This window comes from Cercospora beticola, chromosome 3 (genome assembly GCF_033473495.1).
Source record: "Cercospora beticola chromosome 3, complete sequence".
Lineage (NCBI taxonomy): Eukaryota > Fungi > Ascomycota > Dothideomycetes > Mycosphaerellales > Mycosphaerellaceae > Cercospora > Cercospora beticola.
Window position 1 is genome coordinate 2799311 of NC_088937.1, and position 21194 is coordinate 2820504.

Genomic DNA, 21194 nt, shown 5'->3' on the forward strand with positions numbered 1-21194 from the left:
TCCGGAAGCTCATCGAGTTGGATGCACTGGTGCCAATCTCACCCTCACATTCTGCGGAGCTACGCATGTCAGCAAATTTGGCCAAACGGAGATCACATTCACCTACCATGAGTAAGGATGTCTCTTCCTTTGAAATCCTCCAGTGTCTCTGGAAGAGGCAAAAGCTCAAAGTGCCAGACGATCAAAGTGTATATCTGCCGCATTTTGAGATACGCAAGTCGCTTTCCTATTAGTGGCGCATTGTCAGCAAAAATGTGCCGGCAAGAAGAGCAGGGCTCGCTGCGAGTTGGATCTTACCATAGCATCCTCGGATGCCTGCGCCAAAGGTCTGTAACGGAGCAGCCCGTCTATCAAATGACTCTTTGCCGTTCTCGTCGGTGATTAGCCAACGAGTGGGGAGGAACTCTGCCATGTCCTTGCGTTCGTTCCATCGATCTGCATCGCCTTTGAATTCCCGGCTTGTCGCGGTGCGTTTTTCCTCGTCTACAGGAAAGGCCGGTGAGAGCATGCTCGGTCCCATGGTCTGCTCAAGAGTTAGGAGTGCCCCCGAGAGAATAACTTACGGCCCACTTACTGGCATAAAAACGTCCACGCCCTTGGGAATGATATACCCGAGTAATGGCGCGTCCACAGTCGCCACTCTTATATTGCCGGACACTATGCCACTGTGTCGCATGACTTCGTCTATGAAAGCCTCTGCTCCCTGTCAGCAATCTGGTTTCCGCTCCTCAAGTCCACCCTTGCACGTACCCAGATACGGACAATCGATTTTCGCGATCTCTTCCGCAGAGGGTGAACGACCCGCGTCCCAGGCTTGTTGATGCGCATGCTTCAAGCTCTCTCGCAGCTTAGCTTGCACGTCCTGGTGCTTCGTCAGGTATTTCAGGCCCCAAGTTACCGTCGTGGAGGTGGTTTCAAATCCCGCAGTTAGGAAACCACACAATTCTTCGAACAGCACTTGAGAGTGCCGATCAGGCTTCCGTCCATCTTTCCTCGCAAGCGATGTCTCTCGCTCGACGATCAAATCCAGTGCGCACTTTATACGCGCCTCTCCTTCCCCGCTCTGGTCATTTTCGTAGAGTTTCCAGGCCTGCTCGATCCTGGCACGGATCATTTTATCTCTGACTCTGATCGCTTTGCGCATCGAAGGATAAAAGTTTACCGCGAACTCTGGACACGACAGTCAGTAGAAACTTGCTGGAGTGAGTCGATCTGCTCACAGTGGTGTCTTCTGCCGAGTGGACTGGTCATCGCTATCTCCGAACTTTGGGTTATCAGCTTCACGTGGTGATACATTTCTGGCAATTGCGCAGCAGGCATCTTCACAACCTCATCCGAGTCGATTGGCGGTAGATCAATACTTTGTATTTTGGCCAGCTGATCCGCATATGTCTTGCTCGTCTCGAGCGAGAATCCAAAGGTCGCCGCCCAAATGGTGTCAACAGTACACATTTGAGGATCTTCGGATGCACTGAATGGACGGCCTTGCGCCAACCTAGCCTTCTCTTTCCACAGAGCGATCATGTGTAATACGTTTTCGTGGACCATGTGGGCTGCCACATTGTTCAAGAACTCGGGTTTCATGGCATCGGCCATGAGCTTGCGATTGAAACGCCATTGGTCGTTGGTGGGAAGAACCCCTTGTTCTACGGGCGTGAGGGAGATGAATAATTCTCGAAAGAAGTCCGACCTGTCAAACTCGCGCGTTCGTCTGGTCATAATGTCTTGCGCTCTGGTGCCACAATAACCAATTGTCGGTAAATCCTACGCCTTCGGAATAAGGGTCTTGTCTGCGACTCACTCCCGGCCGTCGACTAGTACAACCCATGGTTTACTAAAAGGTCGCATGAAAACTTGTGCAACAGGAGAGTCCAATTCGACACATCGTTTACACAAGAAAGAAATTACCTCGCCGGTCTCTGCGTAATGTGCCAAAGCATCGGTAACATCTCCGAGCAGACGACGCGCTGAGGTCTTGTTGTAGGGAATGCCAGGTATGGGCTTGGGCAGTAGCTTCTGGTAAAGAAGGTAGCCGAGCAACAGCGTGAACGAAGCTAGGAGTGAAAGGGATTGTAAGGAGAATGCCATGGCGTGCGGTTGAGTTGTGCGTCAGGCTATGAAGAAACGATTCCCGTCATGGTTGGGTGCTCGTGTACAGTTATATATACGCATTGCATTGCATGGTGAGCATATTAGGTTCTAGGGGAAGCTTTGACTGGACTGGCTTCTGTAAATTCCATTTCCAGCTCGCAATCATGGTTGCCATGCGTTGCAACTTTGACCTCTGTGAAATGTTGAGACAAGTCTAGGGGGCCTTGGACGCACAGCGCTCTAGGTCTTGGCAATTCCGATGCTGCAGTCTATCACAATGCCTCGTATGCGTACAGTAGAATCCGAGAAGCATTCCGCACAGTCGGTCAGGGACTTTCGGCACCAGAGCTCTGACGATTGATCCCGGACCTGTTGAAGTTTGTTGACGATCATTATACTCTCTGCTTCACGTACCTCCTACCTACACGAGACATTGAGCCACAATTGACACAACATAGGTGTCACTAATAGCAATGATGGACGACCGTTGACCTGCATCTCACAATCACTTTGTTTTGCAACATGGTCTGCCAAAATCAACCAATCGCGTCGACTGTCTTGTCACCTCCGCCAAAGGAAGCCCTAGTTCGGACATGGCAAGCTTCACGGGATTAGTGATATTTACCCGCAACTCGTGCGTAACTCCTCGATTTGAGCTTACAAAGCGTCTGAGGTCGAATGACAAACCTGGCAGCCTATGTCCCGTTTGTACCGTTCGTGACGGTATCACGTCTCTGTTGTTGGAATTCTTCCCGGAAGAGCGCTTCCATCTCCCTCCGAATCCCGACTGCTTGGGTCTTATCGCTGTATTCGACATCGTTCCAGCTCAGACCTTGTCCCTGCTTGACATCGTTTTTGAGAACGATGCCGTGAGCGAGCCCTATAGGCAGTCCTTCGATTTTCATCGAAGCTTCGGCAGGGATCAGTCGTCCGTAGACCATAAAGCCTCCCTCGCCATCTAGTTTCTCTCCTGTTTTGAGGTCGCGTTTGGCAGTTGCTACTACGTCGCCCGCCCATGTTCGTGTTTGACCTGTTGGCTCTCCTCGACACATGATTGTGGCGACTGAGATGCCCAATTCGAGCCCGATCAGATGGTACGGTTTGTACTGGACGGCATACTGCGAAGCATCAGCGAACGCAGACAGTCAAAAGATATCGGTGTACATACCTTGCCTGTACTGTCAGTCTGCAGTCCGTACTGCTTGAAACATTCTTTTTGATACTCGCCAGGTGCCTCAATGATCACATACACTCCCCAGCGCAGATCGTTGTGGGTTGCACGACCATCTGTCTCTAGACAGGAGACCACCTCGACTGTGCCCTTCTTATCAAGCAGGCCACCGTCTTCTTTGGGCCGCAGCACGTGTGGTAGATCGTGAGTACCACAAGGTGGGAATAACAAGCCGTTGTCAGGAGGTGTGAGATCACATCCGTTCGCCACAGCAGCCATTTCCAATGCCGACTTGGTGCCGTCGAGGAAGCTATTGAACATTTGAGGGTTGAAGTCGCCCGATGCCAGTTGCTCTTTGGTAAAGCCATAATGATCCCAGACTGTGTCTGGAGTCGACTGATGATATTGAGGCAGATGTTTTGTACCCTTCCCTGCGCACACGACATCGAAACCGGCAGTCCGAGCCCAGTCCACCAATTCGGCGATCAAGGCGGGTTGGTCTCCGTACGCCATGCTGTAAATTATGCCGGCTTCGCGTGCTTTGCGTGCCAGTAAAGGACCAGCGAGTACGTCCGCTTCCACATTGATCATCACAATATGCTTCTTATGCTCACAGCAGAGCAACGCATGCCGAATACCAGCAGCTGGGCTACCAGTGACCTCCAGAATGACATCTATACCGGGTGTTGCGATCAAAGCAGCAGAGTCTTGTGTGATGGCGACTTTGTTTGCCTTGATGCCATCCTCGACTGATAAGGACGCAGTCTCATCGAATCGATCGTTGGGAAAACCAGTCCGTTGCAAAGCGGCAACAGCTCGTTCGACTGACAAATCTGCGATGCCGGCTAGTCGCATACCAGGAGTTCGGTGTGATTGAGAAATGCTTTCTTGTGTTTAGCCATTATGTCATTTCGTCATTAAGCTCTACTCACAACATGGAGCCAAACTTGCCAGCGCCAATCAGTCCGACCTGGATTGGCTTGCCAGCAGCCTGGCGTTCGGCGAGCTTGGTTGATAAGCTGGTCATGGTGAGAATAGTGAATGATTCTGATCGTACCGCAAAATGTTAAGAATTAAAAATGACATAAAGGAAGCAACAGGTTTACCAAATGAACGGCTAGATGTTGTCTACCATTGACCCCGCAAGCGAGTTCGGTGCACCGCTGCCGAAGCCTCGTCTCGCTCCTCGTGGAGGGTCCACAGTACTGAGAGCTAGCTAGAGCAGTACTGTGTCAGTAAGTAAACATACATACAGTTGTTCGGCATGCGCTGTTTAGGTCTGGATCGAGGTGTACTTGAAGACACTTGAAGCCGCAGGAGACACTGTGGACGTTGAACCCAACAACACGACCAGCAGATTCGGATGAAAGGGATCGCCTTGAGTATGCTGTGGCCAGTCCGCCAAACATCTTCAAGTGTGGTAGGATTGTGTTCGCGAAACACAGCAGGACTTCTTTGTCGATATACACAAATGTCGGCGGAGACAGAGTGGTATAGCCTCTGCATGAGATCGAGGACCAGACAAAAGTGTCCATTGACGCGGCATCTGATACCGACGGCGTTTCTTCTCCTTGCTAAGACGTCGTATCAATGGCTCGAGTACTGGGATCTGGGCAAGGCAGATGCTCTTGTTACTGGTGCGCCCTGTGGGCGATCATGTAGTCGATAACACAGCAGAATATGTCAGCAGGTGGGGAGACGTGAAGGCAGCTCGCTGCGAATGTCCGAAAGGAGACTTCTCCGCTTGGCGCGACATTCCCGGCGAGAGGCGAACAACATCCACCCATGGTTTTGATGCCATTCACCATCTTGCCGTCATGCTTTGATCCGCCCTCTTTCCGCCCCGCCCGAGTCTCAAGCACCGCTCGAGCAATGTTTCTCTTTCCTTGTAGATGATTTTTGGCGCCTTCCATGGCGACAACAACTTGGCCGCGCGCCCTGCCCAGAGCTGTGCAGAGGGCGCAATGGACTCGACTGAATAGACGGCCCATTGCTACTGCCGCCGTTTCCCGCGAGCTCCCCACCGTCGACCAGCGAATACCTCCCCTCGCGCCGTCACTGCCCTCCCAGCCCGCGCGAAAGGAAAAGCTCCGCGACGCGAAGCCGTTCTCGGAATTTCTCACGGACAACTTCGACCGCCAGCACGACTACTTGCGCATCTCCTTGACCGAGCGTTGTAATCTCCGATGTACATATTGCATGCCCTCCGAGGGCATTCAGCTGTCGCCCGACCGAGAAATCCTGACTACGCCCGAGATTTACTACTTGAGCGCACTTTTTGTCAACCAAGGTGTTAACAAGATCCGCTTGACGGGAGGCGAACCTACAGTGCGCAAGGACATTGTACCTCTGATGCAGCAGATTGGCAGTCTACGCCGCAATGGGCTGAAAGAATTGGCTCTGACTACAAATGGTATCTCGCTCCATCGCAAGCTCGATGACATGGTCGAGGCAGGCCTGACTGGTGTGAACATCAGCTTGGACACTCTGGACCCACTGCAATTTCCATTGCTCACCCGAAGGAACGGGTTCAACGCCGTCATGAAGAGCATTGATCGCGTGCAAGAGATGAACAAGCTGGGGGCAGGCATCAAGCTCAAGATCAACTGTGTTGCGATGCGAGGAATTAATGACGATCAGATCCTCAAGTTCGTTGAGATGACGCGGGAGCAGGACCTGGAGGTGCGCTTTATTGAGTACATGCCCTTCGGCGGCAACCGATGGGCGCAGAAAAAGATGTTGCCATATGCAGAAATGGTGGACTTGATCAAAGTACAATACCCTACACTTTCGCGTCTACAAGATGCAAAGAATGACACGTCAAAAACGTGGCAAGTGCCTGGTTTCAAGGGACGCGTGGGCTTCATCACAAGCATGACCCACAACTTTTGCGGCACTTGCAATCGTTTGCGCATCACATCTGATGGTAATCTGAAGGTGTGTCTGCATGGAAATGCAGAAGTCAGTCTGCGTGATCTCCTGCGGGCAGACAATTCCGGAAACCCAATGGACGAGCAGGCCTTTGAAGCAATTCGACAGATTGAGCTGGACAGAAGGAATACCGAGCGAGGAAAGTTGCTTCTCGATGGTGAAGAAGGATGGATGACCAAGGAACGTCAGCTCCTTGAAGTCATTGGCGCAGCAGTCAAGCGGAAAGCTGCCAAGCATGCTGATATGGGTGATCTTGAGAACATGCAGAACCGCCCCATGATTTTGATTGGTGGGTAGGTTCAACTTCAGTCTTATTCGCATGTTCGATGTCGCTCGCGTCACATTCAGCGGTTTAGCAGGATATGATTGACGATGAGAAGAATCGACGAAGCTTACGGCCTCATGCGAACACATATCTGTCTTGTCACTACTGTTGTAGGAAAGCACTGTCGCTGACAGCATATAGGTAAGCCAGGAATTTCTACATCCTTTGGCAATTCTTCCCAGCACATCCCCATTAGACAGCGAAGGACTTCGCCCTGGTCACGGGTGCCACTGCACATTATTCAGCCCGCTTCGTTTGGGTCACAAGCGCGTACCTACTCTTCAAAGAGCGATTCAGACGCTGGAAATAGCACTTCCACTGAAGAGAACAAATCTGAGCCGGCGACCCGCCTAGCCACCGCATTCCGTTTTCAAAGCCTGAGTGGACTTTTCGAACAGCCAAAGCGCGGTCGCTACAGCAGTCCTCAGGAGCGTCAGACCGAAGGCAGCACAGAATCCCAGACTCCTGATAATCGCGAAGAGCCAGAGATCCGTGGCGACGCTGTGACAGGTACCACGGAAAAAGCCCAAGAGAGCAGCACATCACCCGTGGACGAGGTCTCGGCGGATAATGAAGGTGTTGGCATTACCGCAACCTCTACATCAACGATCAGTGGCACGCAACGAGAGCACACTGTTGCCGAAATTGGCGATGCATTTCGCCGACGATTTATTGCAGCGAGACGACTGCCATCCGGCAGCGCGATCAGATCGACTCAGAGACGGCAAAGAGGGCCAAGGAAGCCCAATAATAGTACTGCAAACTTTGCTGCCAGTGCCGGAGGGTTGAGACGGACAAACCCGTTCTCCACTCCGCCAAACCCGAGCATTACGAGGAGTCACGAGGCTTCTGAGTTGAAAGACCCCGGTACATTGCCTTCGCGTGCTCAGAACCCATGGGGTCTATATACAGAAAACAAGTCATTAACGTCGGCCGATCGAGAACCGGCTACAGACGTTATCGAGCCGAGTGTCACGAAAGACTCCGACCGCAGGGCCGTTGCAAAGGACAACACTGCAGTTGAGAAAGCTTCGAACAATGAGCCGAGTCAAGCTTCTACTGCGGCGAGCCGCTCCAAGAAGAGCAAGACAGGCTCCAACAAGAACCTTACCCACCTCACATCAACCGGAGAAGCACATATGGTGGACGTCGGCGGCAAGCAGAGCACTAAACGCATTGCAATCGCCACTTCCCGCGTTCGGTTCAGTAATGATGAGCCATTGCGTCTCATTGCAGAGAACAATAACAAGAAGGGCGACGTTCTCAGTGTGGCTCGCATTGCAGGAATTATGGCTGCGAAGCGTACTTCTGATATCATTCCGTTGTGTCATCCTATTGGAATAACCAAAGTGGAGGTTGAGCTACTGCCCGAAAGGAGCAGGAAGCTTGTCAAAGGCAGGCTTGGGCGGCGGCTGCCCGGGACTCCCTACGGTTCGGTCATCATTCAAGCACGAGTCGACTGCTATGGAACTACTGGTGTTGAGATGGAAGCTCTCACAGCTGCTGCCGCAGCCGCACTCACAGTCTACGATATGTGCAAAGCGGTGGACAAGGAAATGCAAATCTTGGGGACCATTGTAGTGTACAAAAGTGGTGGTAAGAGTGGCCTTTACGTCAATGATATCTGGGCGAAAGCAATGGGCGCCGAATGGTTCATCGAGCGTGGGCTAGAGATCCCCGTTGCGATAAAAACGATGCTGAATACTCCGAAAACTGAGGGCGAGAGGGAGGAGCAACAAGATGAGCTGGGTGACGGGGGCAATCGGAAATCTGCGAAAGAAGGCGAAGGTCATGAGTCCGAGCCGCCACTTCACATTAGCGACAGGGGTAGCATGCCGCGCATCAAGAAGTTCTTGTCTATCAAGCGATAGGAGGCATGCATCTATTGGATGCTCTTATCGCCAGAGAGAATCAAAAGACAGCGACATTGTACATTGTTCTACTTATAGCGTACGTGGCAAGAAGTTGCGGTGGAGTGTAGCTAATGTCTGAGAAACAGCAGACGTGCTGTACAGCCTCATGTCTTGTGCTGTACAGCCTCATGTCTTAAGTTGTTGCCTCATTCCGTACAAGTCCAGTAGACATGCTGGAGGAACGTCGAGAGCACACCTTTATGATTCAATTGAGGCGCCTCTTTTCTTTCTGCTCTTGTTCTGCCTTCTGCGTTTGTTCCGACGTGCAAGTTTCGTCTTGCCATTGGAATCCGTAGCTCGAACGCTTCGGTCTTGATGTCCAATACTCTTCCCTTTGCGTAGCTTGACTTGAGAGTTGAGCAGCTGCTGCCTGCCTGACAGTTCCATCTTCGGGACAAGTGCCGTGAGCTGCTTTTTGGAAATTCTACCTTTTGCTGTCCTGTCTTGTGTATGCTGTCCACGAAACTTCTTTGCGACCGATGAAGTTTTGAGAATGCCTTTGCTCTTGAACGGGCTCAGCGCTTGAACCGGTACTAATTCCTCTCTCAGCTTCGTCTTGATTGCGATTTGGCCGAGAGGGTTTTGCGAGATTCTTGGTGGCTTTCGCTGTTTTACCTTCACCTCGATTTTACCGAATGGCTTTTGCGAGATTCGCGATAGCTCTTGCTGATTCTTTGATTTCTTGATGTGAGGATGGAGAGGAGGCTCAGCCACCAGCATCGATTTGCTCTTCTCCAGCTCGAGCTGCTCTGGTCGTCTACACTGCACGTCTTTCCCAATTGATACCAGTCGTCCAACCCCCTTGCGGTTGCCATCAATCTTGGCTTCGAAGTGCTTGTCATCCTCGCTGGTACCAAGCTCAGAATCCACATCGCCGTCGTACTCGTTGGATCGCAGCCATTGCGTGCCTGCTTCGCGTGCTGTGAGAATTTGATCGCGCTGTTGATCGGGCTCCAGTTCTGGCGGCATCCTCTCAATCACTGAATCTCCGTCTCCGCCTTCGATTAGATCCTCTCCGATCCACGTTTCGTGACTCTCGTGACCGGCTTGATGATCGCCGTCTTCCAGCTTGGAGTACTCTTCGATGGCCGCAGCCAGAATGCCGTCAATTTCAATAGCTGGTTGGTCCGCAGGTGCGTCTTCTTCAAGTGACTCTTTCTGCATGACCTGCTTGCATTCGTCCCATCGCCGTTTCATTTCCTTCACGGAAGGCGCGATTGTTGCTGCAGCTTTAGCGCCATTTTCACATGCCGTTCGCTTCACTTTGGCCTCAGCTGCACCTGCGTCGTCCAAGTCAGAGCTTTCATCGCCAGAACTGATTACAATGATCTCAACTGCTTGCTCGGTCTGCTTTACTGGTGACACGAAGCTCTGCGCTTTGTCCGAGTGGCCAGCGACTGTGTTGTCTTCTACTTCACAACTCGATGAGCTGTCAGAGCTGGAATTACTGTCATTGTCTAGCCACTTCATGAGCCGAGCAGCACTCGACGCTGTACACTCCATTTTCTGCTATTGTCTGTGGTAAGAACGACATGCTCAACTGAGCTCGAAAGAGTGATCGAGTAGGAGATTGCACATGCAAGGTTGTGAAGCTCCCCATGCATGGTGCAGGGTTGTAAAAGAAAAGAGATGTAAAGCATACTGATGTTAAAAGGCGCGTAGGAATCTGCAGTCTCTTTGTGCATACTGACAGATTCTACTCGCTCAGTGCAGAGTCAACAGACTGCACTACCGTTCGTAAAGTCATGCGCTCAATATCTGTTGAGCGTAGCGCAACATGCGCATCGGCAAGCTGAGCAGTGCCATCTACTCTTCCATCTTGGTATCTGCGCCACCTTCGACGACTTCCGCGGCTTCAGCAACCTGGACCGCGTTGTCCGCAAAGAAACCCTCCTTGACAACGGAAGCCATGAGGCCCATCTTCTCCTCACTGGCAATCTTCTCAGCTGCCTTGACCAACTTTGCCATCTGCTCATCCCCCTTGCCCTTCTTAGACGGCGCGAGGGAGGCGTTGAATGTCTTTGTGCCTCCGTGCATCTGCTTGGTCTTTGCAGCCAAATCCGCGATCTGGTTAGTAACATAGTCGTGGTTGGTCTCCAGAGGTGTCGATGAGAGGGTCTGCACCCAATACTTGTTCCAAAGTGCCTCAAGCAGCTTATTGTCGAGAGTCGACTTGAAGTGTGTCACCTCGAGTGGATAGTATCTGTTTGCGTGAGCGCCAAAATCCTGCGCTTTTGCCATGGGTACGGCAGCCATGCCCTCAGCAGAAGACGCCTGACCTTCCGGCTTGTAGCCCTCCGGATATGTTCGAAAAGCTCCGATCTCCACCTTGCCCGAGCTGATCGTCCGGTGCGGATCGATGACGACTGCCAGGAATGGATCGGTATAGGTCTGGTAGTTGAATTGAGTCGTCACGTCGATACCAGAAAGCCAGCAGCCGTACCCAGGATGGCTGTGGTACCATCCCACGGAGTTCTCCTGTTGCCCTGCCGCGCGCGACTTCTCAAGGAAATTGACAATGTACTCGTTTGCCTCATCACCCGCGTTGACCCGCGTTTCTGTCCCTTCTACAGGCAGGCGCATCGCATCTGTGACGATGAACGTCTCGTGCTCGACATAGCCCAGCATCAGGCCCATGACCTCAATGTCGCCTCCTGATCGTGCATGCATGACCATCTTCACCAGGGCCATTGACGATATGCGCACATGTTTGAAGTGATGCGGGTCTGAACGCCATGGCCTCGCTTCATTGATCTTCTTCTGCTCGGCCGAGTCGTAATTGTAGAGGGCGTCGCGGGTGGGATCGATGAGCTTGACAGTATTGGCCGTGTCTGCGAAAGCGTCAGTGGGCTGTCGACTTTGGATGTGCACAAGGTCATGGCTTACCAAAGGCGGCGGCGGTGCTGTCCATGGTGCAGCAAGGTCAGAAAGAGCAGCGAACTGACAAGAGAAGAGCAGAAAGCGGCCACTACTGGGCGCAGATGGTCATACTTGGCCTGCGATCAAGTGTCTAAGCGGATTTGTAGCTGTGGTCGATGTTCTGCGCCTTCGTTTGCTGCTGAGCGGGACGTGCCACACTTCCGCAGCCGAGTAATACACCGGCGAGCGTTTTGTATCAATTGGTGCGGGCAGGACTGATCAGCGGAGATGATGGATGGCGAAGATGATGATACAGCGATAGCGACGCCCAGGTGGGGACTTGTCAAGCTGTAAAGCAGCTTTGTGCTCGGGCCACTGCTCCGCGTCTAAGGCGCGCTTCCTCGATCGCGTCACTGACACGCTCTCGTGTTCTCTCCCACTCACCATTCCCATCCCATCACCACACCCTCGAAATGCCTGGCGTCCTCACTCAGTCGCCGGCCAAGGTTCCGAGCAAGCGTGTGTTGCAGGACAGCACAGCTCTTCGTCGCAACCAGCAAGTTTCACCGAATAAGAAACGCAAGCTCGAGGATGCAAAGCCCCAGTTCAAGCGTCCGGGACCAAGAGGAAAGAATGGCGTCGGATCGAGCCAACCGAAGAGCCAGTTCGAAGAGGAGGTCTTGGAGAAACTGACACAAGATATCGATGCTCTGAAGCACAACAATGCCGAGAAAGACCAGCAATGGGCACGGCCCAGTCTCGATGACTTCAATGAGAAGAGCGACACTTTGACCTTCCAGAATATTGATGTTGAGGAAGGCACGCTGCATGGAGGCAAGACAACTGTCAAACTATTTGGCGTAACAGAAGAGGGTCACTCCGTGCTGCTGCACGTCACTGACTTCCTGCACTACCTCTATGTAGCGGCACCTATCTCATTCACCAAGAATGACTGCGAGCCGTTCAAGGTCTTCCTGGAGTCGACATTGGCACAACATTCTGCTGCCATCCACTCGGTGCAGATGGTGCTAAGAGAAAACATGTTTGGATTTCAAGGCAATACCAAGAGCCCCTACCTCAAGATCACCGTTACAGATCCCAAATACATCAGCAGATTACGAACCGCTATACAAACCGGGAATGCCAATTACAAAGGACTCTGGAAGTCGGCAGAGGGCGGCATTCTGACTTTCGACAACATCCAGTATACATTGCGATTCATGATCGACACATCTGTGGCTGGAATGTCGTGGGTCGGTGTCAACTCTGGCAAATACCATATGATCCCGCAACGGGATCGACAATCACATTGTCAAATCGAAGCATACTGTCATTACCGAGACATCATCGCACACCCAGTCGACGGCGAGTGGTCCAAAATGGCACCTTTGCGAGTGCTCAGTTTCGACATCGAGTGCGCCGGACGAAAGGGCGTCTTCCCAGAGGCAAACGTCGATCCTGTAATACAAATTGCCAACGTAGTGACGAGATATGGTGAAGAAAAGCCATTCGTTCGGAACGTCTTTTGTATGGACACTGTCAGCAGTATCGTGAACACACAGCTCTTCGAATTCGACAACGAAGAGAAAATGTTGATGGCCTGGCGGGATTTCCTGGAAGAGGTCGATCCAGATGTCATCATCGGGTACAATATTGCCAACTTCGACTTTCCTTACCTCCTGGATCGCGCAGCACATCTCAAAGTAGGCCGCTTTCCATTTTGGTCGCGCCTGAAGAATGTCAAGTCGGTAGCAAAAGACACCAATTTCGCGAGTAAGCAGATGGGCAACCGAGATTCGAAAGCCACGAATACGAACGGCAGATTGCAACTTGACTTGCTCCAGCTTGTTCAGAGAGACTACCAGCTTCGAAGCTACACCCTCAACTCAGTATCGGCACATTTTCTCAAGGAACAAAAAGAAGATGTGCACCATACTATGATTACGGAGCTGTACAACGGAACACCGGAATCGAGGCGCAGATTAGCGGTGTACTGTCTGAAGGATGCCTTCTTACCCCAGAGGCTGATGGACAAGTTGATGTGCCTGACCAATTACACGGAAATGGCAAGAGTCACGGGAGTTCCTTTTAATTTCCTGCTATCGAAAGGTCAGCAGGTCAAATTCATCAGTCAGCTGTTCAGAAAAGCGCTCGAGCAACAGCTGGTGGTCCCAGATCTTAAGTCTGAGGGATCAGACGAGCAGTATGAAGGTGCGACCGTCATCGAACCGACCAGAGGATATTACGACGTACCGGTAGCAACGCTCGATTTCGCCTCCCTGTATCCAAGTATTATGCAGGCTCACAACCTCTGCTACACCACCCTTCTGAACAAGAATGCCGTTGAGAAGATGAACCTCAAAAAGGATGAGGACTATATCGTCACGCCAAACGGAGATCTCTTCTGCACTACCAAAGTCCGGAAGGGACTTCTATCACAAATTCTTGAGGAGCTTCTCGGAGCGAGAAAGCGTGCCAAGAAAGAATTGGCAGTCGAAACAGATCCGTTCAAGAAAGCTGTGCTAAATGGTCGTCAGCTAGCATTGAAGATCAGCGCCAACTCTGTCTATGGGCTGACTGGAGCGACAGTTGGCAAGCTGCCCTGTCTAGCCATTGCCAGTAGTACCACATCATATGGACGTCAAATGATTGAAAAGACCAAGGAGGAAGTCGAAGCCAGATACACCATCGCAAACGGTTATAGCCACGATGCTCAAGTTATCTATGGAGACACGGATTCTGTCATGGTGAAGTTTGGACCCAACGACCTCGCCAAAGCCATGGAGCTGGGAAATGACGCGGCAGACTACGTTTCGAGCAAATTCATCAAGCCCATCAAGCTCGAATTCGAAAAAGTGTACTATCCTTATCTTCTTATCAACAAGAAGCGCTACGCAGGCCTGTACTGGACGAAGCCAGAAAAGTGGGACAAGATGGATACCAAAGGTATCGAGACTGTTCGCCGAGACAATTGCCGCTTGGTGCAGAATCTCATCGAAACAAGCTTAAAGATGCTGCTCATCGATCAAGACGTCCAGGGTGCTCAGGAGTAAGTTTTTGACTTTGCCTTCCTCCTTTTGATGCGCAGAAGCTCTGGCAGGGTCTGTTCCCGAGCCCATCCGATGCAACACAACAACACAACTACAGTTTGCACAATTGCTAATTTTGTCCGTATAGTTATGTCAAGGATACCATTTCCGAGCTTCTGCAGGGTCGCATCGATCTTTCGAACCTCGTCATCACAAAAGCTTTGACGAAGACGGATTATGCCTCCAAACAAGCACATACGGAACTCGCCGAGCGCATGCGAAAGCGGGATGCCGGTTCGGCGCCTGCGCTCGGTGATCGAGTGGCGTATGTCATGGTGAAAGGAGCTGCTGGTTCCAAAGGCTACGAGAAATCGGAAGATCCCATGTTCGTGCTCGAGAACAACTTGCCTATCGATACCAAGTACTACCTGGACAATCAACTCGCGAAACCTTTGGGACGTATCTTCGAACCCATTCTCGGCGAGAAGAAGGCAGCCTCGCTCCTCACGGGAGAGCACACTCGTTCAGTCACAGTTTCGGCGCCGACAATGGGTGGGCTCATGAAATTTGCCAAGAAGACCGAGACGTGTTTGGGTTGCAAGAAACCCTTGACATCAAAAGAAGAGAGTGGCGGTGCGGTCGGAGCTGAGTGCCGACCGCGCTTTGGAGAATTGTATCAGCGAAGCTTAGCCAAAACGGCAGAGCTTGAAGTGCGATTTGCGAGACTCTGGACGCAGTGCCAGAGATGTCAGGGAAGTATGCACAACGAGGTCATTTGCTCGAGTCGCGATTGTCCGATCTTTTATATGCGCATGAAGGCAAAGAAAGACGTCGAGGATGCGGAGAAGGAGATTGAGCGCTTCGATCGAGATGCTACGCTGTGGTGAGGAGGCAGCAGCCGATTGACTGCCAAGGTTTGACGTGAGGGACGGCAGAGGAACTCTACAGCATGCACGGACTTTGCGCCGTTGTTGACACCTGATGATCTTTTCTCAAACAGCTGATTGCGCAAGACTCATGAAAGAATGAGATGGTATCCCAGCGAGTTGAGGCTGAAGGGTGGCGAGCTTCGTCGAAGGCTCCAACACTTTGGCGGTGGCGTACTACGATGATGGTGGCGGTGCTCAGAGTTACGTGTATCATGATCTTTCAGGAAAGCATAATGCCAGACATCTTTGAAATTCTGTACAAGCATTGCCCCGTTTCTGCCCTCTACGTTCTGTGCACGGTTTTCGACACCTGTCAAACCAGCTCTCGCCAACTGCTGTCAAAAACTGGTCAGTTGTGCGCGACATGTTTGATGTTGTAGCAGCGATGTGGTATCAAGTCAGCATTCGTGGTGGCTAGGCATCTGTGACAGTGCCTTATGTTGTGAGACTGATAGGTCCATACTGATCGGATCGCGCCGACTACGATCGATTCTCGTTTCGTCATGCCGCAACTCGTCCGCAGTGCTGAGGTCAAGTCGGTTGAAGATTGAGCATTGGCCAGCACCTGCTTCGTGCATGAGTCTTGTTGTTGGGATAGCCATATCTTCGCATCTGAGTTCTATGCGAGGGTGTTGCCTTCTGTCAATCTCCCTCAAGCATTGCTTGGCAATACGACATAGTTGCACAGACAAAGCATACATCAACAGCGTTCAAAACGTCGAAGCATGTTTTGATCAGTACGGTTTCATCGTCATCGTTAACTTTTGTCCTGCAGCGGCCAGCGCGTGTAGGAGCCCTCCTCTCGGAACGTTCAGAGCCTTGTGGAGCGTCTGAATTGACAAGACCCCTTCCCTCGAATCCTAAAGCCACGCGTGTTTGTGCGTAGTATGAAAGGGTGTTGGGTGAGTCTGCACAAAGCATCATTCCAGCTATCATCGAGCCAGGACTCTGCAGACTCTGACAAGCCTGTCCGACGAGATCAAGTTCATGTTGTCTCAACGGAGTAGGCTGAAGTCGGTGCTGCATCCACAGGCGTGGGGTGTGGCTGCTGGTGCTCGTGGAGAGGCCGTTGAGAAGGTCTGATGCAACCTGTGGCGTGTCACGGTTGACGGGCCAGTGTCGGCCCCCGCAGAAAGTGTTTGAGCAGCATTGGACCTTGATTCATGCAGAACAAATGCTGAAGCGACGGGAACCTCGCCTTGGCATTTGCTGCAGGTTGGCTCACACATGCGTCGACCGGGCAGGGCTCCTCATCAGCCGGACGATCGTGTTAGACTCTGTTGGCTGACATGAACCGTATTCCGTCTCGTTGTGTTGTCGATAGCATTGTCGGGAGCGTCAGGTGAGATCCGTGATGAGCGCGCGAGGTCGTCCTCAGACTGCAGCAGCATCTGATCAGTGAACTAAGCGGCATTCGAGCAGCTAGAATGATCAAGTGCCCTGGGTCACCTGGAAGGGAGCGTCAACGTGCGGAACGACAGCGTTGGAACCTGGTGAGAGAGACTCCTCGGAGACCAAAGCGGTAGGCCGTGCGCGCTGACAGTCGAATAGGGAAGGAGCTATCCATGTTCGCTCCTTCCGAGTGCACGGAGTGTAGCCAGAAATACCTACTTTCTGCCCTCGTGCTCTTGCTTACTGTACACGTGAGTCAAATGCCTTTTCCCTCCCGATCAGTTCGTGTCTCGCGTTGGAGTCGCGGAGATAGAGGATGGCATTGCGATCCTTTGGAAGCTGAAGTCGTGTAGCACGCGTTGTGCTCGCCGCGCTGCCCAGCTTTTCTGCAGGTACGGAGTCAAAAAGCACTTCGGCACCAGGATTGTTCTGCAGCTCCAGCGCCTCTCAAAGCCTCAAACCCCCGATCGGCAGCGATTGGCTCGCACCACCAGCATCCTAGTCGCGCTCGGCCGGGCGAACAACACAAGTCAGAAGGCTGCAGGCACATGCGGCTGAGCGGACCTCCTGAAACGCGCAGCAGCAGCATCACGTCGAGGCCGTCGCCGTGTCGAGGCTGGCCAGCAGTACGACGAGCTCCCACGGCACTGGAAACGCTCTGCACCGCCATTGCCGCACGCGCTCAGACGCGTGCGGGTGAGTCTGGGCAGAGGGGCAAAAGCCGTCGTTCAACGTACAGCACAGCGTTGGCATGTTTTGGTGGAGGCCCCTACCTCCTAGTATGCTCCTGGCGGGCGCAGGTGACGCGTGATAGGCCCGCTCCGCGCTGGCGCTGCACCGCCGCGAGCAGGGCCGGCTATTCTGTTCTGCTCTGGTGCTGTGCGTGCGATGGCCGGACCCCCTCGCACCCCGGGTGCGCTACATCACACGATCTGTCTCTTGGACCGCCAGCAGGCAAGATCCATAGAACAGCCGCTGGAGCTTTGTGAGACAAGTTTTATCAAAGAGACTTAGCAGAGCCGCGCAAGACAACCATGCGGCATGCGGCCTGCCGCAGCAATGCGAGGGAAGCGTGGTTTGTGCAGACTGCCCGGCGCGTCCAACTCCAGCATCCCAGCGCCGGCGCTGTGTGCGCCTCTGTGTGTGTACGGTGTACTGTACCCAGTGCATGTACTGCACTGTACCAGATGCTGCGTGAGCGCTAGCGTGCGCTTGGAGGGCGTGACCATTGGGTCCGCTTGTCCTGAGCCTGAGCTTGCCCTGCCAGTGGTCTCATCGGCGGCGGGATCGACGACAGCCCGCACGACTTCTAGGATTCGGCTTGTGTGTGGACAAGGGGGGCGCGCGCCCCGTGCTCGTCTCGTCTGGGAGAGCAGACCCAGCGACAGCGCCCGCCAGTCATCAAATCGAGTTTACCCACCACGCGTTTGCTCCCAATCCCATCACTTATCGCCCCGTCTTCATCCCTCTCAAGCAGCATCATTGCCTCGCCGTCACTCTTTTGGTGCTGTTCTGGTGCTGTGCTTTGTCCTACTTCCCTTCCACTACTCACTGCCATACGTTCTTTTTGTCCCGCCGTCACTCCTTTCGGCGCGAAGTCGTTCTTTCCTCTTTCCAACTATCACTTCATTCATTTAGTTGCGGCTGCGCCAGGAGGCTCGGATCACCGGCAGCAGCAATCTCGACGAGCGACGACCGACACATCATCGACGCGAAGAGATCCAGTGGTATTGCTATCGCTTCCGCCTGATCCTACGACTACCCCCTGTGCGCTCTCACCGCACTGCAGGCTGGCCCACACTTACCCACCACTCCGCCCGCGCACCTCTCACGCGCCGACCGACGATTTTGATATCGATTCTCCTCCGACCGCACAGGCTGTGCCACGACGAGACGACCCCATCTCAGCTCCAATTCTCCGCAGCGGCCGCAAACATGGCCGACGTAATGCCTCCGCCAGCGCCCGCCCATCAGGCACAGACACCCCAGGACACAAAGTCAAGCATGGCTTCATCCACCTCCCCCGAAAGCGTGCAACGCAGTAATTCGGTCAGCAATAGCGCATCCCGCCGCCCGCCGCGGAAAAGCACCCTCACCCAGCAACAGAAGAACCAGAAGCGTCAACGAGCTACCCAGGACCAGCTGATGACGCTGGAGGTTGAATTCAACAAGAATCCAACCCCAACTGCACTGGTGAGGGAGCGCATAGCACAAGAAATCAATATGACCGAGCGCTCCGTACAGATTTGGTTCCAAAACAGGTAGGCCGCGACGGACTGCATACAGCCCTGGGGAACGCGCTAACGTGCCACAGACGCGCGAAGATTAAAAACATTGCAAAACGAAGCATCGAAAGCGGGGAGGACTGTGACAGCATACCCGAATCTATGCGCCAGTATCTTGCTATGCAAGCGTACGGTCCCGGTAAGGGCCTGCCGGCAAACATGCTCGGTCGTGGCCCAGGATTTGGTCACTTCGGCAATGGGGGACTAATGCTCAACCACGACCAATCTTCTAGCAAGGTTGTCATCCAACATTTCCACTGCCGCTCGTTATCCATTGGAACATGGCGACGAGTCGGTCAGAGCACGATGGATCTCGTCATTTTCTACTCTCCCGACAAAGCTTGCGTCACGTATTACATCAACAACGATTCCGCGGGGTACAAGATCGAATACCCATTCGCGTGGATCAAGAACATCACGCTGGAACAGGGCGATGTCTTAGCTGCTGCGGAGGGTGCTTCTCAGAGGTCTGGTGGTCTTATAATCGAGCTTAATCGACCCCCAAAATTCTACATGGACAGCTCCGGAAGCGGTGGCTTCTACGAGTGCGGCGACTTCACCGAGGACCAGCAGGCTAGCCAGGTGATGGTTCACCACCTCGGAGGACCCTCGAAAGTGCTTAGTGGGCAGCTTGCGAAGCTGGTTTCACTCGAAGCATACCAGAATCGACACAATATCTTCGACCCCAACGCATTCGCAGTGTCCGCACCTGTCTCACCCATGGGACGCCCTGCGAGTCAGCCTAACCACATGATGCACCCGCACACCGGGATGCACCTATTTCCCCCACAAGATCCTCATGCAGGCATGATGGGCCCTCCAGGACCTCGCGGCCACAAGCGCCAACGCAGCCGGTCTGTTCCTGCTGCTATCGACTTCAACATGTTCCGAACTGGTCAGATGCCAATGCCCTCTTTCCTCATACAGGAAGAAAACCAGCCCGCCCACGTCCCTATGCAGGATCCGAACATCTTTGCGCCTGTGCCACAGCACCAGATTCCACAAGGATTTGCGGGTGGTGCTGGTCCGCAGCACTTGAGCATCGACACCTCTCAGAGCTACAACAGCATGGGCATGCAGTTCAACGGATCCGTCTCGGCGACGACCGCCAACTCACCAAGTGAGTTTGGCACTCCGGGCTTCTTTACGCAAGCCCCACCCGCGGAAGCCTTGCAGCCCACCCAGTTCAACCCACATATGAACAATGGGTTCTTGACCGTGGACTCGGGACACATGCTCGGAACTAGCACCACGCCCCTCTCGATGACGAGTCACGGCGACCCGGTCATCGCCGACCACTCACCGCCATTGAATGGAATGGGACGGAGTCAAAGTGCTGATCTGTTTGGAACACCTAACGAAAACGCACAGCTTGGGAGCGACGACCTGTACTTGTCGGAGTCCTTCAACAAGCAAATCGCACTCCCATTCCGCAGTCCGATGGCAGAGGATGCCTTTCAGTCGCCCATGCCAGATGGCATGTTCAACTTTCAGTCACCGCCATCGAACAGTCAGGACGCAAACATGCAAATGAACGGCCAACAGCAGATGAACTACCAAAGCCCTCCGCAGCATGAAGGCTCGAATTATCAATCGCCTGCTGCACAGCACCAGGACAGCGGGGTCTCATTCTCGACACCATCGCATGTACCTCAAGACCAAGCGGCAATGTTCCACACTCCCGGAGACTCCGGCATGCTTTATAACGACGCGAAGATGTACACCAGCCCTGGTCAGATGCAACAGGTACCGGATGAGCAGCAGATGTTCCAGCATCAAAGCCCCGGCAACGGATTTGACATGCAAAACCAGCAGATGTTTGGCTTCGTTGATCCAAACTACCTCGGACAGCAGCAATGAGCGATGCCCGAAGCTTGCTCTGAAGACAGAGACCGACACTGGACGATTACGACAAGTGCCTTACACAGGCCAAATGCATACGGCCGAAGCTTACCGATTGGCGTTCGAGAATTCTAATTCATAATTTACCCGACTCTTCTGTGTGGATGCTTTTGCAAAGCTTTTTGGGGTGTCTTTTGAGTTGACAAACAACTACTTGGGGAAGCAAAAACTGGCGCTGGCTCTTTACGAAATCTCTAATTTTTAGTACGGCGTTCAACACGGATGCCGCTGTGCGAGCGATAAGTGGATCACTGCAAAAAAACAGGATCTACATCTAACGAGGGAGCAACTCGGAAACAACTTTTTTTATTGTGTTTTTTTTTTCGCGCGGGATGGGGGGAATACCAGGATGTGAGGACGGCTGCCC

At 52.9% G+C, this 21194-nt stretch overlaps 7 protein-coding genes across 7 annotated transcripts; 3 read left to right on the forward strand and 4 right to left on the reverse strand.

The window, feature by feature from the left end:
- Positions 1-9: 9 nt before the first annotated feature.
- RHO25_005072 (uncharacterized protein) lies at positions 10-2088 on the reverse strand (the record flags this gene model as incomplete). The annotated part of the gene is made up of 7 exons (XM_023595977.1): positions 10-59; positions 107-226; positions 298-523; positions 575-696; positions 751-1170; positions 1266-1732; positions 1802-2088. 7 exons carry the CDS (start codon positions 2086-2088, stop codon positions 10-12), a joined length of 1692 nt encoding a protein of 563 aa, XP_023456514.1.
- A 698-nt stretch (positions 2089-2786) lies between these two features.
- Positions 2787-4289, reverse strand: RHO25_005073 (uncharacterized protein; the record flags this gene model as incomplete). Its single annotated transcript, XM_023595978.1, has 3 exons — positions 2787-3209; positions 3260-4145; positions 4195-4289. 3 exons carry the CDS (start codon positions 4287-4289, stop codon positions 2787-2789), a joined length of 1404 nt encoding a protein of 467 aa, XP_023456513.1.
- An 884-nt stretch (positions 4290-5173) lies between these two features.
- RHO25_005074 (uncharacterized protein) lies at positions 5174-8389 on the forward strand (the record flags this gene model as incomplete). The annotated part of the gene is made up of 2 exons (XM_023595979.2): positions 5174-6482; positions 6660-8389. The coding sequence occupies 2 exons, from the start codon at positions 5174-5176 to the stop codon at positions 8387-8389; spliced, it is 3039 nt and encodes a 1012-aa protein (XP_023457283.1).
- Positions 8390-8629: 240 nt separating this feature from the next.
- RHO25_005075 (uncharacterized protein) lies at positions 8630-9934 on the reverse strand (the record flags this gene model as incomplete). The annotated part of the gene is made up of 1 exon (XM_023595980.1): positions 8630-9934. The coding sequence occupies one exon, from the start codon at positions 9932-9934 to the stop codon at positions 8630-8632; it is 1305 nt and encodes a 434-aa protein (XP_023457284.1).
- A 303-nt stretch (positions 9935-10237) lies between these two features.
- On the reverse strand, positions 10238-11342 carry RRI1 (COP9 signalosome catalytic subunit rri1; the record flags this gene model as incomplete). Its single annotated transcript, XM_023595981.2, has 2 exons — positions 10238-11262; positions 11318-11342. 2 exons carry the CDS (start codon positions 11340-11342, stop codon positions 10238-10240), a joined length of 1050 nt encoding a protein of 349 aa, XP_023457281.1.
- A 421-nt stretch (positions 11343-11763) lies between these two features.
- POL3 (DNA-directed DNA polymerase delta) lies at positions 11764-15206 on the forward strand (the record flags this gene model as incomplete). The annotated part of the gene is made up of 2 exons (XM_023595982.2): positions 11764-14339; positions 14468-15206. 2 exons carry the CDS (start codon positions 11764-11766, stop codon positions 15204-15206), a joined length of 3315 nt encoding a protein of 1104 aa, XP_023457282.1.
- A 3369-nt stretch (positions 15207-18575) lies between these two features.
- On the forward strand, positions 18576-20785 carry RHO25_005078 (uncharacterized protein; the record flags this gene model as incomplete). The annotated part of the gene is made up of 2 exons (XM_023595983.2): positions 18576-18901; positions 18955-20785. 2 exons carry the CDS (start codon positions 18576-18578, stop codon positions 20783-20785), a joined length of 2157 nt encoding a protein of 718 aa, XP_023457279.1.
- Positions 20786-21194: the final 409 nt, after the last annotated feature.